The sequence below is a fragment of the Labeo rohita genome, chromosome 12, assembly GCF_022985175.1.
Source record: "Labeo rohita strain BAU-BD-2019 chromosome 12, IGBB_LRoh.1.0, whole genome shotgun sequence".
Classification (NCBI taxonomy): Eukaryota; Metazoa; Chordata; class Actinopteri; order Cypriniformes; family Cyprinidae; genus Labeo; species Labeo rohita.
The window spans coordinates 6827530-6847587 of record NC_066880.1 but is presented as its reverse complement, the minus strand read 5'-3'; the positions used below and the strand labels follow the sequence as shown (position 1 = coordinate 6847587).

At 34.0% G+C, this 20058-nt stretch overlaps 1 protein-coding gene across 6 annotated transcripts in view; it reads right to left on the bottom strand.

Annotated features, from left to right (window-relative positions):
* sdk2b (sidekick cell adhesion molecule 2b) overlaps positions 1-20058 on the bottom strand; it is a 375983-nt gene that overhangs the window by 111804 nt on the left and 244121 nt on the right. For 5 of the 6 annotated variants that reach the window (XR_007828797.1, XM_051123673.1, XM_051123676.1 and 2 more), the window contains exon 2: positions 5099-5258. Coding sequence is in view for 5 of the 6 variants with exons in the window: in XM_051123673.1 (XP_050979630.1) it covers positions 5099-5258 (160 nt within the window). In the remaining variant the exon portion in view is untranslated. The remainder of the gene's footprint in view (positions 1-5098; positions 5259-20058) is intronic. The other variant, XM_051123674.1, reaches the window with a different exon arrangement.

Sequence of the window (20058 nt, the reverse complement as noted above, 5' to 3'; positions counted from 1 at the left end):
ACATTGAGCAAATTTCATTTTTTTTTAAACTACAGAGAAAAACGACTACAGAGATGTGATGAAAACCTTATGTTTTGCCTCATCTCTGTCCTCAGGAAAATATCTTCCTAAAATGTCTTCTAAAAGCATAAATATTATGTTGGCATCTATCTCTACAGGTAGATAAGAGTGAAAATGTAGTGAGAAACCCGAACAGTGCCAATAAGACTGTATGGCCTAGCAGTCTTTTATAGGATCTTTGACTGAATTTCTGTGAGAACGCTCAGTGGGAGCTCGTCACTGCCATCCTCCAGACAAGGCAAATTATTGCACTGAACTCTAGTTAATTCGTGCAGATCTGGCGTGAAATTGTCCCTGTTAATGTGAAAATATGGTCTGAGAGTCAGCCGTGAGAGGGAACTTGTTTACTGAGATTTCAGCACGAGAAATAGAAACCAGAGAGTGCAAACTGGTGAAATGAATCAAATGCTAAAAGAATGAAAAATAGTGAGAACAGCCTTAAAACGCACCTGCAAGACACTGATCTGAAAGGCAAGGTTGCTCTTTATGCTCTGTCTTTCAATCTTTTGTTATGATTCAAGGCCTTCAGAAACAAGAGTTAAATAGATCAAATATTTATAAAAAAAAATAAAAATAAATTGTTATACTCTTCTCTGCACATCTAAATGTTTGGCTGCCCTTTTATTATGATTTGAATGGTGGAAATTTTTGAAGAAGCAAAACTATTAGTCAGTGTAGCATCCTATATTTTGATCTTGACTTACAAGACAATGACTGAATTTACACTGTAACTTTTTATGCTTCTAAAAGATTTTAATGCTTCCCAAGGCTGGAAAAAAAAATACATTATATACATACATAGTAATATTATGAAATATTATTACATCTTAAACTGTTTGCTGTGCTAATACACTACCAGTCAAAAGTTTTCGAACAGAAAGATTTTTAATGTTTTTTAAACATGTCTCTTCTGCTCACCAAGCCTGCATTTATTTGATCCAAAGTCCAGCAAAAACAGTAAAAAAAATGTACATTTTTATTTATTTCTGCTGAATTTTTTGCATCATTACTCCAGTCACATGATCCTGCAGACTGGAGTAATAATGCTGAAAACTGAGCTTTGATCGCAGGAATAAATTATATTTTAAAATATATTAAAATAGAAAACAGCTATTTTAAATAGTAGAATATTTCACAATTTCTTCATAATGACTTCTATAAGAAATTAAAAATCTTACTGTTCAAAAACTTTTGACTGGTAGTGTATATGGTCAGTGTGCTTAAAAAACCCAGTAATTTCATAAAACTCAATCTCAATCTTTCATTTTTAAAATGGCGTATAAGAAATTATTTTAATATTAAAAAATAATGCAATCACATTTAAATTCTGCATTTAACTCAGCACTTGGTAGAGTTAAACAGACACAGAATACTGAGCTGATGCCCAGGCAGACTGATGTCATTAGCGCCACAGTAGCAGAGTCAGCTGAGCTGGCATTAGAGAACAACACTGCTGCCAGACAACAATTGATTGAGCTCATTTGGGAAAGTCTCCTTTGCGTACGAGAGAAGCGCACACACACTTATGTGTCAGGGGGCTGGGAAAGGAAAGGTCATCGTGAGAGCTGGGATGCTTTTAAATGACGATTCATCACTCTTTCTATTTGCATAGAAGAGCATCCATGGCCAAATTACCATTCGGCTTTGCTGACCTCGCCACTTTCGCATACATTCGCATGTCATAGGGGAGGACGCCAGTGACACTGGAGGCGTCCCATACAAACACAAGTCTGTACAAACATCTGACAACTGGGTTTCAGTTGGGTTTTTAATGTATCACAGTAGCAAGTTTTAGGCCGGATCAATGAAACTGACCTTTTATTATTTCCTTGAACTATATTTCTTTGGCGATATTGACAAAAAATAATATCTTGATAATATATTGAGATTTTATCGATAACGATGATTAGACAATATCATACTTGATAAGATACTAGATAATTTGAAACTAAAACCGCCAGTAGGTGGCAGCAAGTCACAGTTAATAAGTGAGTCACTGCGATTGAACCATTAAATCATTTAAAGGGCTGAATCATTCAGGAACGAAACACCGTCATGTTGCTCAGAGACGCAAAACAGTGCTGTTTGGAATGATTTTTGTTGGCAAAATAGAGCAAAAACAGGCAATATTCGGTCTAAAACATAAGTCTCTTAATTCTTGTCTATTGAACTGTTGTAAAAAAAACAAAACAATATCACATTTGTAATCATGCTAATTTTTGGAGAAGAAAACGGCACTCTTTGTGTGATATTGATTAACTATATGAAGTGGAATAAATCTATACTTTTTCTGTCCCTATGTCTTGAATTTGATATCATTCTAAATGTATTTTAATAGACTGAATCATGCAGTGAAAGAACGCACTGTTAATGCGTAGGCACACTAGACTAGTCTAGACTTCTCGTAATGCGTGCACTGCACTATGTAGGTGTTTAGAATGGTTTTTGCAAAATACTCAATGTCAATTTGAACATTGTTAAAACAACAATTACAATATTATCACAGACAATATATATTGCACCTGACTTCTAGATGTGTCTGATTGCATAACATGGTGTCCTAACCAAGCATAATGAGATGAGACACTACATTTTGTGTACAGTATAAAATAAAATACATGAAATATAAAACTAACATAAAAAATCTAAATAAAATAAGCTGAAAAAAAAAGTAAAAATAAATATTATTGTAAAGTATTGCCCATTTTACAATTAGTTTTACAAGTTACATTTTACAAGTATTTATTCAAAAATAAAATAAAAAAATAAAATAAAATAATAAAAATCCATGCTGTTATATTCTGGATTTACAGCATGCTATTTATTTCTTTTCTTTTATTATTTATAATTTATTTTTAGCAGTTCTGCTCAGTAATTTAGTCAAATCATTAATTCACAGCACTCAAGGGTGAAATGAAATGAAAAATTGTTATGTGAGTTTTTTTTCCCTTTAGTATACTGACTTACTTGAATTGCACGCTCATTTTGCTTTAAAAATGTTTTGATAGTATGATTTTTCACAACTCTCTGTGTCATAAAGCACTTGCTAATGATTTGTCACAACTCTCTGTGCCTCAAATCTGTTTGAAAACAAACAGATTACGTTTTGTATATATCTTACCGGGACAATTTCTCTAAAATTAAAAATCTGTGATGATTTACTCACTCTCATGTCATTACAAATATGTATGACTTTATGTTCCACAGAGAAAAATAAAGTCATATGTTTGAAATGACATGAGGGTGAATAAATGACAAGTGAATCCCTTTAGCCTGGTAATGCATGTGTACAGTGATTATTAGAAAGAGCTCAACTGTAACTGGATTTTAGCGTTAATAAGGTAAACATGAAAAGAGATGGAGTAGATGAGTATCCTCTGAACAGCACGGTGACCAGCACATTATCTGTACCCCATCCCATGCCTCGCTCTAATCAGCCAGTTTTATCTTTTTAATTAAAACTCCATTCACCACAGCTCCAGAGTTTACATTATATTCTGAGGATAGTTAATTAAAAATAAGTCCGAATTGAATGACCTGAGCACATTTGATGGCAGATACAATCGTCTTTAAAAGTGAATTCCTGCCTTTCAACACCAAATAACTATTCCTTCGCCTTGCAAAATAAAGACGGAGCAATTTATGTGTCATCACATTCCTGCATTTCTCATCACACGTACTGTTATAAGGATTATAACCTAATAAAACTAATATTTTATCCTATTGGTTACTTCCACTGCTAGGAAAAGATTTTCTTGCTTTTTTGAGATGGGGAAATACAGCTTTAAATAAAAAAGTGCCAGCTCAATGTTATAAGCTACTTAAAGAGATAGTTCGCCTTAAAATGAAATGACCCTCATGTCATTTCAAATCTACAGTATATGACTTTGTCCATATGATGAAAATCAACTGTTTTTTGTCTATACAAGTCAGTGGGGTCCAAAACAACACTGGACCAGAACAACTGTATGGATAAAAACAACCAAAGACATTTTTCTATATATCACCTTGTTTGTTCTGTAGAAGAAAGATAGAATTATCCCTTTAAATAAACTGAAAATAAACCTTATTTTCTTTAAACTTTATCTTAACAGGAATCCATTGGTATGATTTGACTGTTCCTGGGTTATTTCATAATTTATACCATCTTAGTACCACTACAGCTGTATATGTGAAGGGTATAAAAGACAACAAAGCACATCAAAAGCTAACTTTGAAGTTACGCTTATATGTTTTAGGGGAAAAAACAGTGAATAAAATCAATATAAATAACTAAATAAATGACTAAAACAAATCTATAAGTAACACATAACATGTTTAGAAATAAAGTAATATTATTTGAGGCAAGGGTGATAAAATTACCAGAACAGATGCTAAAGCAAACACATGAATACTCTCCTTTTTTACTTAAAGTTTGTTTCTGCTTACATTTGCACAGATATTGTACAATACTGACAGCATCTAAAATGTAAATTATTTGCATATGAACAACTTTTCAGACATATAAATGTGTATGAATCCTTATTTGTGAATATTGAAATCATTGCATTAAAATTGTCAATTACATCTATTAAATGCAGTTTACTGAAATTATAACATTTTGTTTGGTTCTGTGATTACATAACATTAATCAAGACTACACTTTAAAACCTTAAAATTAATAACATGATAAAAATATAAAATATTTATCATGTAATATTTATTTTGGCACACAAAATGCGTTTTCTATGTATAAGCTTATGCTGTTATCAATACCTTCATATTGTATGCTTCAGCATTTATCCAAACATAAAAAATGTGTGTGATTTTTTTTTTTTTACCTGTAAATGTTACGCACTAATATATACATATAAAAAGTGAAAACAGGCTGGCTAAACAGCATCCATATTTCTGTCAACCTAAAGTTCATGCATTTCTAGTGTAGACAGTTCTGATTATAATGAAAGCAATCTGGTTCTGATGCATCGCATGTTAGAAAATGTTACACATTTACACAAAATTAAACCCTGTTTTCACACATGCATGAAAACACACTGACCTGTACTCCAGTGAGAACCGTGTGATCTCTGTGTCATTGTGGATCCATTTAAACTCCAAAGGCCAGCTCCCCTCGGCCATGCAAGTCAGAACCAACCGGTTCCTTTCCAGGTGCAACTGACTTGGTACTGGCTCTGTTTTAAAGTATGGAGGAACATCATCTGCAGGAAGACACAAAGAAAGAGAGAATGTCAGGAAGAGGGAATTGCTTCCGAGGTAAAACATTATTTGACCTGCAGCAGGTAAACATGACCAGCTAATGCTCACAGACTCTTGTTATATCGCGTCCCCGACCTGCTGCTGGTATTTGCACATAGAATTTTAAACATGGCCTGTTGTCTTGTGTGAAGTTCAATAAACCAAAGGCACTCCAGAGTGAATATGAACATACATAAACTCAAACATCAATACAAAAACAAAAATTCTGCATATTCAAAATAAAGATCTAAAACTGTATTTATTTATTTAGATATACGGTTTAAGTAAAACATTTTGGGTGGTGCTTTCCAAATTAATCCTAGTCATGTTTCTAGCTCATTTCGTAACACACAGCATAGTCACATCCGGTTATTTAAAGTGGGTCCATGCACTCAATCACATATAAGAGTATTCCTTCCTCTAATGGAAAGATGCTGGGAACAGATGGAGCTGATATCCCATTCCTGTAGGAGGACGAATATCAGGAGAGCTACTCCAACAGATAGCCTGGAACTTTCGCTACACAAAGCCAGTGACTACAATTCGATTCTGATCCTAATCATCGGTGTAAATATAGACCAAATTAATTGAACGGTTGGATAATACAATTATAAGATTGAATGATAATCAAGCATTAAAATTAAACTGTCAGAATGATCTATTAGGCAGACGGTTTGTGGTATCTCTCTGGCTTCACTAATCCAAGTTTTAGCTCCTCGATTGAGAACAAAAGCAAAAGAAAAATGAATACTGATTTTGCATATTTCCATTATGTTCCTCATGCTGAATAGATATGCAGTTGTGCAGTTGTTAAATATTAGATAGATAGATAGATAGATAGATAGATAGATAGATAGATAGACAGATAGATACTCTCCAATGTTTTACAATAAAAATTCATTATAAAGAGCATACATTAATATTTCACTAATATCAGTTATGCAGTTTCATAGCTTTTGACGTAACGGCAGACTCCTATGCTAATCACCAGATACAGTCAAACGAGTTCAACAACTCACCGACAGATGTCGTTTTCCCAAAATTGTTCGTTTAGGATGCAGACCAGATAAGCGTTACCGGTATTTCTTTCATTTTAGCGTCTTTAAAATCAACTTTTACCAAGTTAAACAACGTAATCACTTAGCTTCTTCTCTCTTTGACCGTAACTGTTCAAATATGTGACCATGGACCACAAAATCAGTCATAAGGGTCAATTTTTCCAAATTGAGCTTTATACATCATCTGAAAGCTGAACAAACAAGCTTTCCATTGATGTATGGTTTGTTACGATAGGACAATATTTTGGCCGAAATACAACAATTTGAATATCTGGAATCTGAGGGTGCAAAAAAATCAAAATATTGAGAAAATCACCTTTAAAATTTCCAAATGAAGCCCTTACTAATGCATATTACTAATCAAAAATCAAGCTTTGATACATTTACAGTAAGAATTTTACAAAATATCTTCATGAAAACATGATCTTTACTTAATTTCCTAATGGTTTTTGGCATAAAAGAAAAATCTATAATTTTGACCCATACAATGTATTTTTGGCTATTGCTACAAATATACCCCAGCGACTTAAGACTGGTTTTGTGGTCCAGGGTCACATATACGCGCTACAGTTGCATGCATGCTACATTCGTATTTCTTAAAGGGAAAGCGTCACGACAATACCCTATATAGATGTTTGTTTTTCTGCAAATTCTTAGTCACATGTAATACATTTTTACTTATTCGTACATTATAAAATAACATATTTATTATCTTTGCCTTACTGTACTATTATGAATTTCAGTGTTTATATTTGTGTTTCCATATATGCTGCAGTTTTATTGTGTACAAGTACACGCAGACACGCACAGAAAAAAAGTCACTCTTAAAAAGTAACAATAAAAACAACAACAACAACAAAAAAGAAACAATAAAAAGTCAGGAGAAATTAAAATCCCATTTAAAAAAAATCCTACAGGACAAAGTAAAATTCATTAAAATAAATCTGAATGTCCAATAGGATTCTAAGAATCAATTAAAATCCTACAGGACAACGTGAAATTCCATTAAAATAAATCAGAATCTCCAATAAGATTCTAAAATCCTATAGGACAAAGTGAAATTCCATTAAAATAAATTTGAATCTCCAATAAGATTCTAAAATCCTATAGGACAAAGTGAAACTCCATTAAAAGAAATCAGATTGTCCAATAGGATTCTAAGAATCCAGTAAGATCCTAAAGGATAAACTAACATTCCAACAGGATTTTTTGACAAGGGATAGACAGGGTACATGATAACATTTTTACAGTTTATGCAGATGTAAGGGCTTCATTATTGCATCACATTCTAATTATTATCTGCTCTTAAAAAAAGCAGAATCACATTCTTTTATCTTTTATTAGGGCTCCTGACACATATTTCTCTCTCAGTGTAAGGCTCATCTTGTGTACTGTATGCCAACAAATGTCTACAAACATTTCAAGTGTGATTAAACACTACCGATTGGCGAGCACTTGCGGAACAGTTTTCTGCACGAAGCATAAACAGCGTAGCATGGCTTTTTACTCTGTTTGGAAGTATATTTAAACTAAATGGCTGAGTAAAAATATAGACTGTCAAATTAATCTTCATTGTGCATTGTTTGAATTCCATTAGCGACACAATATGTAACTCCATGCGAGTGTTTCCTGCACTGCTGAATCTAAAAGTCATGATCAAAAATAAATTACATTTACCTCAGTTTGCTGTCCGAACTAAATATAATGACTTAAACAACGAGTGTTTTGTGAAATAATGGCAAGCACTTCATTCTCTTTAGCTGCTCTTTGGGTGTCAGTGCGACGTGTAGTCCGATTCACGAACAAATGACTCTTATGAACTGGTTAGTGAATCAAAAACATTCAACGCAAACAGTGATTTACGAACAAATGACTCTTTTGAGCAGAAATCATTCAAAATGACTCACTCAAGAGTTACAGTAAAATAAAAGAATCTTTTGGGCAGGAATCATTCAAAACGACTCAATCGAGAGTTACAATAAAATAATCTTTTGAGCCAGAATCATTCAAAACGCCTCCCTCGAGAGTTACAGTAAAATAAAAGACTCTTTTGAGCGGGAATCCCAGCAGGCACACAACGTCATAAGACGCTGATATTTGGTTAAATTTCGGTTGCGACATCGGCTGACCAAAATTCAATATAAATTCAACGTTTAATGTCAACGTTAAATTGATGTCCAATACCAATGTCAGCTGACGTTGATATTTTGTTGTTTTTAGGTTGTGTAACCAAAATCCAACATTAAGTCAGCGTCAAATTGACGTCAAATACTGACGTCAACATGATTTTCATTCTCAACCTGATGTTATATAGATGTCCAGTGCCTGCTGGGATCATTCAAAACGACTCAATTGAGAGTTACAATAAAATAAAATAATATTTTGAGCCAGAATCATTAAAAAAACTCACTCAAGACTTACAGTTAAAATTTTAATTAGTCTGGCGAATCCTTTACTGAATTAAATGATTAGTTACTGAATCAACATATATATAATTGAAATCAAATTTGAAATCTGATCAGTAGACGTGTTTTAATGCCCGGCCCACCTAAATATTATTATATTGAAAATACAACATATTTCTTCATGTATACACTGTTGTTATGAGGGTTAAATGTGCCCTTTTAACATATATACGTTTATTGAAAAAGTTTCAGAAACCATCATAAACTTGTCATCCCAAGTGCAATGTGAAACGGGCCATAATAGACCCAAGCACACAGAGATTAGCCATATTAGCCCAAAAAGTGCACACAGATTAGCCAAAAAAGTGTGCATACTTCAAAAATCCATTGCAAATATTCTGCCATCTGCGCATTTTGAGCTAGGCCAACTATTTCGCATGTACTATAATTCAGGACTCATTAATCCTAATCTTGCATACTATTTAGGATATGCAAATTAGGATTCAATCACTGTGAAGTCTTAAACACAAGAGCGCTGAAGATGCAGAAGCCAGTTAGAAGAAGACACAGGCTAGACGAGGAGGAGGAGGAGGAGGAGGAGGGGCATTAATGTGATGCACGGTTTGGGATATTCACAAAGTTTTATGAAAATGAGGTGGAAGGATTCACGCACGAGAGATTTGATTAGACGGGTGAGGCTAATTGTTCCCAAGCGCTTCGAACTCCACTTTTATCTCAGATAGAGAGATAAAGATGCAGACAGCGAGAAAGAGAGAGAGAGAGAGACCGAGAACCAGTGATACAGTTAAAACAGGCAGAAGACATTGATCATCGATGAGTATCAGGGCTCGCGTTTCTCCCTCTCATTAGAGAACAAATGATCTGGTCGACTAAAAGCCTTAATGATCCGTCAATGGAGCTAACAAACACCCTGATGGGCCTCTGAGGGGCCGAGCGTAGCAGAGATACAACAGTAAGATCACAGAGACGCTATTACTGATGCAGTAAATGGCAGAAAAGAGGGGATAATGCCCTTCGGTAACCTTACATGAGCGGACCAGTAACAAGTGCTCTGGGACCAAATTGTGTAAATTGTACAGGGGCTTATGGGACGCATATCTTAATTGACAGATACGAAAGAGACGGTGGGCGGAAAGAAGCCTTTGAAGAAAAAAAAAAGTAGTCAGATTACCACTGCAAGTCTTCTGAGAAAAAACTACCTTAATGGGTGCTGGCGTTAGATGTAGACAGCGAAAAGCTGTAAATTCTAGCGATTGTTTTGAAAAAAGCCTGTCGGAGGGGTTCGAGACAGAAGGTTGTATGCTCTCAGAAGATACACGGTAATTATGGTCTCTTTGCTACTCCTGTGCTTGTTATCGTGAGTGTGCAGAAGAACGAAAGGGGTCAGACGGGGTTTCCCGGGGGGCCGCGGTAGTTGTTTTGGCGACAGGTTGTCGAGGAGCCAAAAGAGGTCTGGTGGCTGGTGTCACAAAAGGCCCGGCACAAGCTCTACGTGGAGAATTACACTTCTTAACTCATGAACGAGTATCGCACGCACACATATGCGCGTACGCGCTGCCCAGGGGTTAACATCCATAATTAAACACAAGCTATGTGGTTTCTATTAAAAGTACGGGCACCTTTAGCCCTCTCTCTCGCGCTCTCATAATGAGCGTTTATGCGTCAGACTCATTAAGGAGAACCGAGGTGTGATGTGCTTACAAACACACAGACAAACGAATATACAAACGTGCAAATTCTCATGCAATAAAGCAGGTCTATTTACTATAATTAGCTATTTATGAGACAAGTGTTTATAAGGATGATTCTTGGTCCAAACCCAAGTTCAGTGGCTTCTTTTACTGATGTGCCCGAATAAAGTTACCATGTTCAGAAAAGAAATGACGTGTACTACGGACACCCTAAAAGTAATAAATACAAGATAGCAGGAAAAATATATTTTAATGCTACTCAACGTCGTTGAGTAATTATACCGTGTATAAATTGCTGGCATCAGGGAGCCTCTATTTATATGCAGGACATTGAAATCATGTTTGAATGCTTCACTTTTTACTTTCACTTTCGAGATTTGCAATCACACATACTCTGTGTTTCCTACAGAGTGGCAGGACTTACCACACATTTTACAAGATTATAAGTGGTGCTCAGGATCTGCAAATCATTCGCCATCATCCTATCACTCTGTTTATGTGGTAAGCTAAATTTCACATACTGTAATGTAACAGGCTACTGCTAGCAAGTGGATAACCATGTCTTTTAGTGGCTGCGTCAAACGCGTTATTCATTTTTAGTGCTTTCCCGAATACGGATTCACTATTTGGGCACATTGCATTCTTTGCACATTGTACGTTTGGTTAGTTTAGTTTACTAGTTTCTTCATTTTAAGATAAATATCAATGGCAGATAACCATGTACGCTTAGCAGAAATGTTAATTCTGTATTTTGTCTATACCTTTATATTACTGACCCCAAACTTTTGAAATCTACTGTATATATCTGCATTAGTGGAGAGCGGGGTAAGTTGAGCCAGTGGGTAAGTTGACCCACTTCCTGTATCTTGGCAACTGTACACTTTTACTGTCATGTGACCATGCATTTTGGAATCACAAATAATTTGAAATACCATAATATTTAGCCCCTGGAATGCTAATTTTACCAGGGGAATCCCACCAAAAAATGTGTATTTTACCGCCTCGAAACATGATTGGGCTACTTTTGGGCTAGTTTTGTGTAGCAATTGGGCAGGTTTTGTTGTGAAAAGGAGAAACACATGGGACAAGTGGAAGGCACCAATTTACTTTAAAAGCTATTTTTGGCTTGTCAAAGTAAAATTTTTGCATAACAGATATAATGGATGTTACATCAAAGCACACTTATTCAGGTCAAAAAATATTTATGATGCATATAGGTGATTTAGCAACATATAAAACCATGCAAATCATTTAGCTAAATATTAGCCTGAACTGGTAAGCTAGCTATTTTTTTTTTCTTCAGAATGCCAGCTATGGGGCAAAGTGAGCCAAATGCTGTGGGGTATGTTGAGCTAGCACTGTAACTTAACCCACCAATAAAGCACTTAAGTTAAGTTAAATCTCTTAGTATAAACTGGTATTTTAATATGATTACACAACTGGTTTAGTTTATCATATATATGCATATTATTATAGTTTATTTGATAGGGACAGTGTACAAGTGCACCCAATCCTACTCTGAGAACCAGAGGATGCTTTTCATCACATTATAATCAAATATATCTTTCCACCTGTAATCCCTAATGGCGGTTCGACATTGCAGAAAAGCTGCCATGCCAAGAATCTTTTGACCAAAATGTTTATTAGTTTCAGTGACATTTATTCCTTCATTCTAATTCAGTTTTTATTTAATTTTACTCAACAAACATCTCTGTATAGTCTGTTTTTGGAAAGATTAAAACTTTGGTGTTCAAAATATTGTTTCAGAAATGCAAACAATTTAAGACTGAAAATTAAACTTCATTTGATTGGTTTTAAGTTAGCTTTATGAAAAGAAACATGACTTTGTAAAATGAAATTTGATTATTAAGTTTCAAGTTTTTAAAAGAGGGAAATTATCTTTAAAATTTCACATTGGTTTCAATCAGATTCAGTCAGATGGTCAGTTTATCTTACCCACTGACTTGGGTAAACTTGGGTAAAGCCACAGGAACACTTTTTTATAAGAAGACCTATTTTTAGAACCCATAAGTAAAAAGTGACTCATCTTACCCCATTCTCCCCTATATCGACCCTCAGTCACAGGGTCATTGAAAGATTTTACTTAAACAACAAAAATACGCAACACTTTACGTCTGTCTCTGCCAAAGTCACATGACCTGTTACTCATACCGCCTCAAATTTAGGAAAAACATTTTCACATCCATCAAACAAACTTGGGCCTTATCCAAAAGCTCTCAGAGTCCCGAAACCCTGTTTTAAACAAAAACAAACAAAAACAAATGAAATATAGCATTCATATGTAAATATCTAGCTCCCAGCATCTCACTGGAATATCATTTTAATCCCAACATGGCCTATATAAGGGTGGATTCTGAAAACCAGCTTCATGATTTCTGCATCACAGAAGTAAAAGAGAATTTTTCCTCACTTGAGGAGTTTCCTTCAGTGTCCTCCGTGCCGCGTATCTTTTATTCCCACATATATATGTATATTTCATATATTCTGTGAAGCATGAGGGCAAAGTGTTCATACACACTCACACTGAAGCTAGGAATGACAGGTGGATGAAGTCAGTTGGACATGCAAACAAATACTGTACACTTAAAGTAAAATACTATACGATTAAACACACTAAACTGAACAATACCATACAAGACTGTATTTTTACACACTCCATCTCTGACCCAATTCCCCACGCATCTTTAACCGCCATGTCATTTGAGCAGAGTCATCCCTGAACCGCGGTTTGTCTTTATTTAGCCAGTGCGCGTGTGGCGCCATGACAGTCTCTAACCTCTTCCCAGAGAGACACACAGTACAAGGCCAACATTCACGCACGCACACCTAGAGAAAAGGTTTATTGCTCAGGGGTTGCTCTTTCATTGGACAGACAACTTAATGGAGCTCTCCATTATTTAAGCATCTCAGATGTTTCTGCCAAAATTCTATAGGGGAAATAAAACAGAAACAAGCAGTACAAGTATACAGCATATACAATATACATATACATATACAAAAGTATATGAAATTAATGTGGACATTTGTGAATAAAATTCATATGGAGATTTCTGTATTTTAATTTCAGGATTAAATATATTGGAAATTCTGAGGCAAACATCTCTTTGCTGTCTTTTTAACCATATTGTAAAAGAGAAAGACGACAAAATCGTATAAATCACAAAATCGTATCTATCTATCTATCTATCTATCCATCCATCCATTATCTATCTATCTATCTATCCATCCATCATCTACCTATCCATCTATCTATCTATCTATCTATCTATCTATCTATCTATCTATCCATCCATCCATTATCTATCTATCTATCTATCCATCCATCATCTACCTATCCATCTATCTATCTATCTATCTATCTATCTATCTATCTATCTATCTATCTATCTATCTATCTATCTATCTATCTATCTATCTATCTATCTATCTATCTATCTATCTATCTATCCATCATCTATCTATCTATCTATCTATCTATCTATCTATCTATCTATCTATCTATCTATCTATCTATCCATCCATCATCTACCTATCCATCCATCCATCTATCTATCTATCTATCTATCTATCTATCTATCTATCTATCTATCTATCTATCTATCTATCTATCTATCCATCATCTACCTATCCATCCATCATCTATCTATCTATCTATCTATCTATCTATCTATCTATCTATCTATCTATCTATCTATCTATCTATCTATCCATCCATCCATCATCTATCTATCTATCTATCTATCTATCTATCTATCTATCTATCTATCTATCTATCTTTCTATCTATCCATCCATCATCTATCTATCTATCTATCTGTCTATCCATCCATCATCTATCTATCTATCTATCTATCTATCTATCTATCTATCTATCTATCTATCTATCTATCTATCTATCTATCCATCCATCTATCTATCTATCTATCTATCATCCATCCATATATCATCTATCTATCTATCCATCCATCATCTACCTATCCATCTATCTATCTATCTATCTATCTATCTATCTATCTATCTATCTATCTATCTATCTATCTATCTATCCATCCATCATCTACCTATCCATCCATCTATCTATCTATCTATCTATCTATCTATCTATCTATCTATCTATCTATCTATCTACCTATCTATCATCTACCTATCCATCCATCTATCTATCTATCTATCTATCTATCTATCTATCTATCTATCTATCTATCCATCCATCATCTATCTATCTATCATCCATCCATATATCATCTATCTATCCATCCATCCATCATCCATCAAATAATAACAATAATAATAATAATAATAATAATAATAATAATAATAATAATAAATAGAGCTGCAATTAGCAATGACAGGGGTTCAAGCAAGGTGTTTAAGCAAAAATAAAAAAAAAGATATTATGTAACAAGCCGTTTTTGCAAATACAGGTAATATACTATAGAAATATTATGTTTTATAACATTTATAACTGATATAGTGCCAGCTGTGATCCGATCTCCTTAAAATTTTGCATGCTTGTTTAGAATCACCTGTCGCAGGTCAGCAGGTTTTGTGAAGTTTTGAGTTTTCCTTTAGGCTTTATAGGATTTTGGGTAAATTTGGACAAGCCCCTTTTCTAAACGACCCCATTATAGTTTCCCAAAGGGTAAATGTCAACATTTTTTTTTTTTTGATAATTATTGACTGTTCTCACAGAACGTGTTCTAAAAAAAAAAAAAAAATCTCCCAGAGCACAACAAAAAGAAACGTTGACAGATTTCAAAGTGAAATACTTCTTAGTACAGTTTTACTATTCTTAAAAAACAGGTTCTAACACAACAGCCTGACAAGACACAGCTGCTGTCTGACATGCATAGCAGACAAATAATTAAACAACCCCAGAAAGAACGGCTGTTAGACAGAATTTATAACTAAACAATGTCTGTGCTGTAGCTGAGTTGATGTATGACACCAAAATCAAAAAATTACAAGAACACCTGCACTGTACTTGAAAATGTGTAGCATAAACAGACACAGTCACTCTTTCAAACTGTGTAAAATCTGTACTTCATCCAGGTCTTTGGAGAACATCTGTAAGGATTCAGTCAAAACAACTGAACCTTGTAATAGATTGTCATGAAAAAGTCTGGGATCGAACTAGGTAACGTCTTGAAAATAAATTACAGTCCAGATGGCTTGATTGAACTTTTCCAGACGTGCACACTCTCTAGAAAAAGACAGACTTCACAGGGTCTGATAACACAGTGACTCTGTCTGTCTGTGTGTGTGGGCGAACTGCTTTAATTTCCCCACAGTAGCTGGAATAAAATCTCTCCAGTGGACTGGCTGCACTAAGCAAATTATGGCATTATGATTATGGCAAGCAAATCTAATCCCACACTACAGCAGACGGTATGGCGGTGGCATCTTCGAGAGTGTCGGCAGGGACAGAATAGGGTCCATCGCATATGGAGAATGAAAAATGTATATATAAAGCGTGCAGGAACTTATTACTGTAATGAAGAATACATTTGATGTTGGCTTACAACACCTAAAAGACAAACAAATAAAAAAATACAAACCTTACAGCCAACTGTTCCACTGACGTAGGTGCAATTACACTGCATTATTATTTCAACTCAGCAGGTGAGATGCTGAGGTGTTTCAGCTTGTTTTCTTACTTAATTTTGCATTTGTCAGACATGCAAAGGCAAACTATTTGAATCAATATTTTCCACTTGATTGCCTGTGTTTGTAGCTAAAAGATGTTTACGGAAATCGTCACATTTTCAGCACTCTGGGGACCCCTGAGGTCCCGACCTGACCACTCTCTACCTCTGCAGTTTATGGGGACGTGCCTACTGATGTGGAGTGAGCAGAGCTGTTTTGTCAGTTTTGTCTATGAGAGCTGTTCGACATAGGACTAGGGGTTGAAGGAAATGACAGTTCATACCATACATATTTATATTTTATACACACACACACACACACACACACACACATATATATGAAACATTACAAGATGTAAATAATTATAAACAGAAATATATATAGAAAGTAGAAAGTATAGAAAGTAGTCATAAAATATGTACATTAATTAATTAATTAATTAATTAATTAATTAATTAATCTAAAAGGTATAATAAAATCTATACATAAAAATCTATACATAAATAAAATTTATTTATATAAATAGATATTTATTCATATTTGACATTCATATTAAAATGTTTGTACACACACACACACACACACACACACACACACACATGTAATAAAAAAATCTGAATAATTACAAAATCTAAATAATTATAAATAGAAAAGAATTCAAAAAAATAAGTAAAATACATATAAGTAATACAATACAATACAAATAAGTAAATACATACATAAATAAAATCTTTAAATAATCAAAACAAAAGGTATAACATAAAATCTATACATAAAAATCTATCCGTAAATAAAAATTCACACATTTTTCATATTTGACATTCATATGAAAGTGTTAAATGTATACACACATGCACACACAAATACACACACATAAAATATAAAATCTGAATACTTACAAAATCTAAATAATTTTAAATCGAAAAGAAAATCATAAAATAAGTAAATAAATACATAAATCCCTAAATAATAAAAAACTAAATGTATCATAACATAAAGAAAATAAAGAAAAATTCATACAATTATATAATAAATATAATTTTATATTTGAAAAGTGTGTGTGTGTGTAATAAAAATAAAATACTTTTAAATGTTTATAAAATTCTTTTGAACATAAAAGTCCATATGTATACTTTGGAGTTTTTGTAAATAAAGTTAGCGTCTTTTCAACTATTGCGCATACACAAGATTTTTTTATTGACTGTATACTAAAAGTAATCATGCTATACAAACATGCTAAACATACTTTTGAACAATATTGATCTGGTTTGTTCCATACTAGCAGACACATACCATTCAGATAAAGCAGGATGCAATGGATGTCTTCAGCAGTTGTGTTTAGGTGACTGAACAAGAGTGTGTGTGTTCATATCTTTGCGAGTTCTTTAATCTGAGGAACTTCTCAATTTATTACTATTAGACAAAGAGCAGAAACAATCACTCAGGTATAATTGTCCTAATTGCGGCAGCCCCGGAGAGAGGCTGGGTGAGAGGAGGATCGTGAGAACTATGGCAGCACAGCGGAGATGAATGCAGGACGTTATTATCCAAGCACTCTTGGCGTTCTCCTATTTTCATTTAAGAGCAGATGAAAATGATTAGAGCTATAACGATGAGAGTGCTTCTAATGGACTTATTATTATTCTGCTATTATATCTTCTAATTCTACTATTCTACCTATTTGGACAGGACAAACAATGGTTAGTTTCTATTCCTTTCTTTCATTACAATTTCCTATAATGAAGCCGATGTGTTTGTGAGGCTATACATGTCTTTAAGGGGACTGTGGGAATAATTTAGCACCTTCTTTGCCGCTAAAGCCAAACAAAATGGATGGACCTCAGCAAAGCCCTGATCTGTGAGCCTATAGACTAGTGTGTCTTTAAGAGCACATTAAGTCCATGCACTCAGAAACTACACTCAAAGTTGAAGGTCATGGCTATTTTTCACTTTGTCACTGCCATAGGTCAAGAGTCTACTTCACACCATGCACGGACAACCACCTTTTCACCCACGCCATTTCATCTCTACTATGGACAAAGAATTTTTCCAGCCTTATATTGCACAAGCGCCAGCACATTTGGCAGATGAAGCTAAAGGATTGTTCGTCCTTGGGTCACTGGTTTGAATTCTGACTTAAAAGAGGGTCGATATATGTAGCATATGTACACTTTCTCCATCCTTTGCCTTGCTACATACAATTTTTTTTTACCACAGAATAAAAAAATAGAAAAGTTAACTCAACTTTTTATCTTACAACTTTTCACAAGACATCTCACAATCAATATAAACTTGCAATTCTAAGAAAAATTCTGAGAAATGTTTTTCCCCACATAATTCTGAGCTTTGTGCAATTAATAACTTGTAACTGACACTTCTGAGAAAAAAACAGAAAAGCAACGTTAAATCTTGCAATTCTGACTGTTTTTTTTTTCTCAGACTTCTAAGTTTACACCTGGCAATTGTGAGACATAGAGTTTAAAATCTGAGTAAAAAAAAGTCTTAATAGCAAGTTTCCATGAGAATTCTGTTTTTTTTCCACCAAGTTCTGAGTTTACATGCACGCAATTAATAAATTGCACCTGCAACTGTCAATTGTAAATTGTAATTCTTTGTTTTCAGAATTCCAAGTTTACATCTCACAATTCTTACTTTTGTTCTCAGAATTCCAGGTTTACATCTTACAATTATTACTTTTTTATCAGAATTCCAAGCTTTCATCTCACAATTCCGACATTTGGTTTTAGAATTCCAAGTTGACATCTCACAATTCTGACTTCTGTTCTCAGAATTCCAAGTTTACATCTCACAATACTGACTTTGTTCTCAGAATTCCAAGTTTACATCTCACAATTATGACTTTTCTTTTCAGAATTCTAAGCTTACATCTCACAATTCTTACTTTTGTCCTCAGAATTCCAAGTTTATATCTCACATTATTGACTTTTTTCTCTTAGAATTCCAAGTCTACATCTCACAATTCTTTCTTTTGTTCTCAGAATTCCAGGTTTACATCTCACAATTATAACTTTTTTATCAGAATTCCAAGCTTTCATCTCACAATTCTGACTTCTGTTCTCAGAATTCCAAGTTTATATCTCACATTACTGACTTTTTTCTTCTAGAACTCCAAGTTTACATCTCACAAATTCTTCCTTTTGTTCTCAGAATTCCAAGTTTACATCTCTCAATTCTGACTTTTGTTCTTAGAATTCCAAGTTTACATCTCACAATTCTGACTTCTGTTCTCAGAATTACAAGTTTGAAACTGAGGAAATATATACACGCAATTCTGAGGAAAAAAAGTCAGAACTCAAATTTACATCTCATAAATTTTTACTTTTGTTCTCAGAATTCCAAGTTTATATCTCACAATAGCAACTTTTGCTCTCAGAATTCCGAGTTTGCATCTCACAATTCTGACTTTTTTTAATCAGAATTCCAAGTTTACATCTCACAATTCTGACATTTTTTAAAATCAGAATTCCAAGTTTACATCTCACAATTCTGACTTTTTTGAATCAGAATTCCAAGTTTACATCTCACATTTCTGACTTCTGTTCTCAGAATTCCAACTTTACATCTCACATTTCTGACTTCTGTTCTCAGAATTCCAACTTTACATCTCTCAATTCTGACTTTTTTTTATTAGAATTCCAAGTTTACATCTCACAATTCTGACTTTTTTTTATCAGAATTCCAAGTTTACATCTCACAATTCTGATTTTTTTGAATCAGAATTCCAAGTTTACATCTCACAATTCTGACTTTTGTTCTTAGAATTCCAAGTTTACATCTCATAATTCTGACTTCTGTTCTCAGAATTCCAAGTTTGAAACTGGGAAATATATACACGCAATTCTGAGGAAAAAAAGTCAGAACTCAAATTTACATCTCATAAATTTTTACTTTTGTTCTCAGA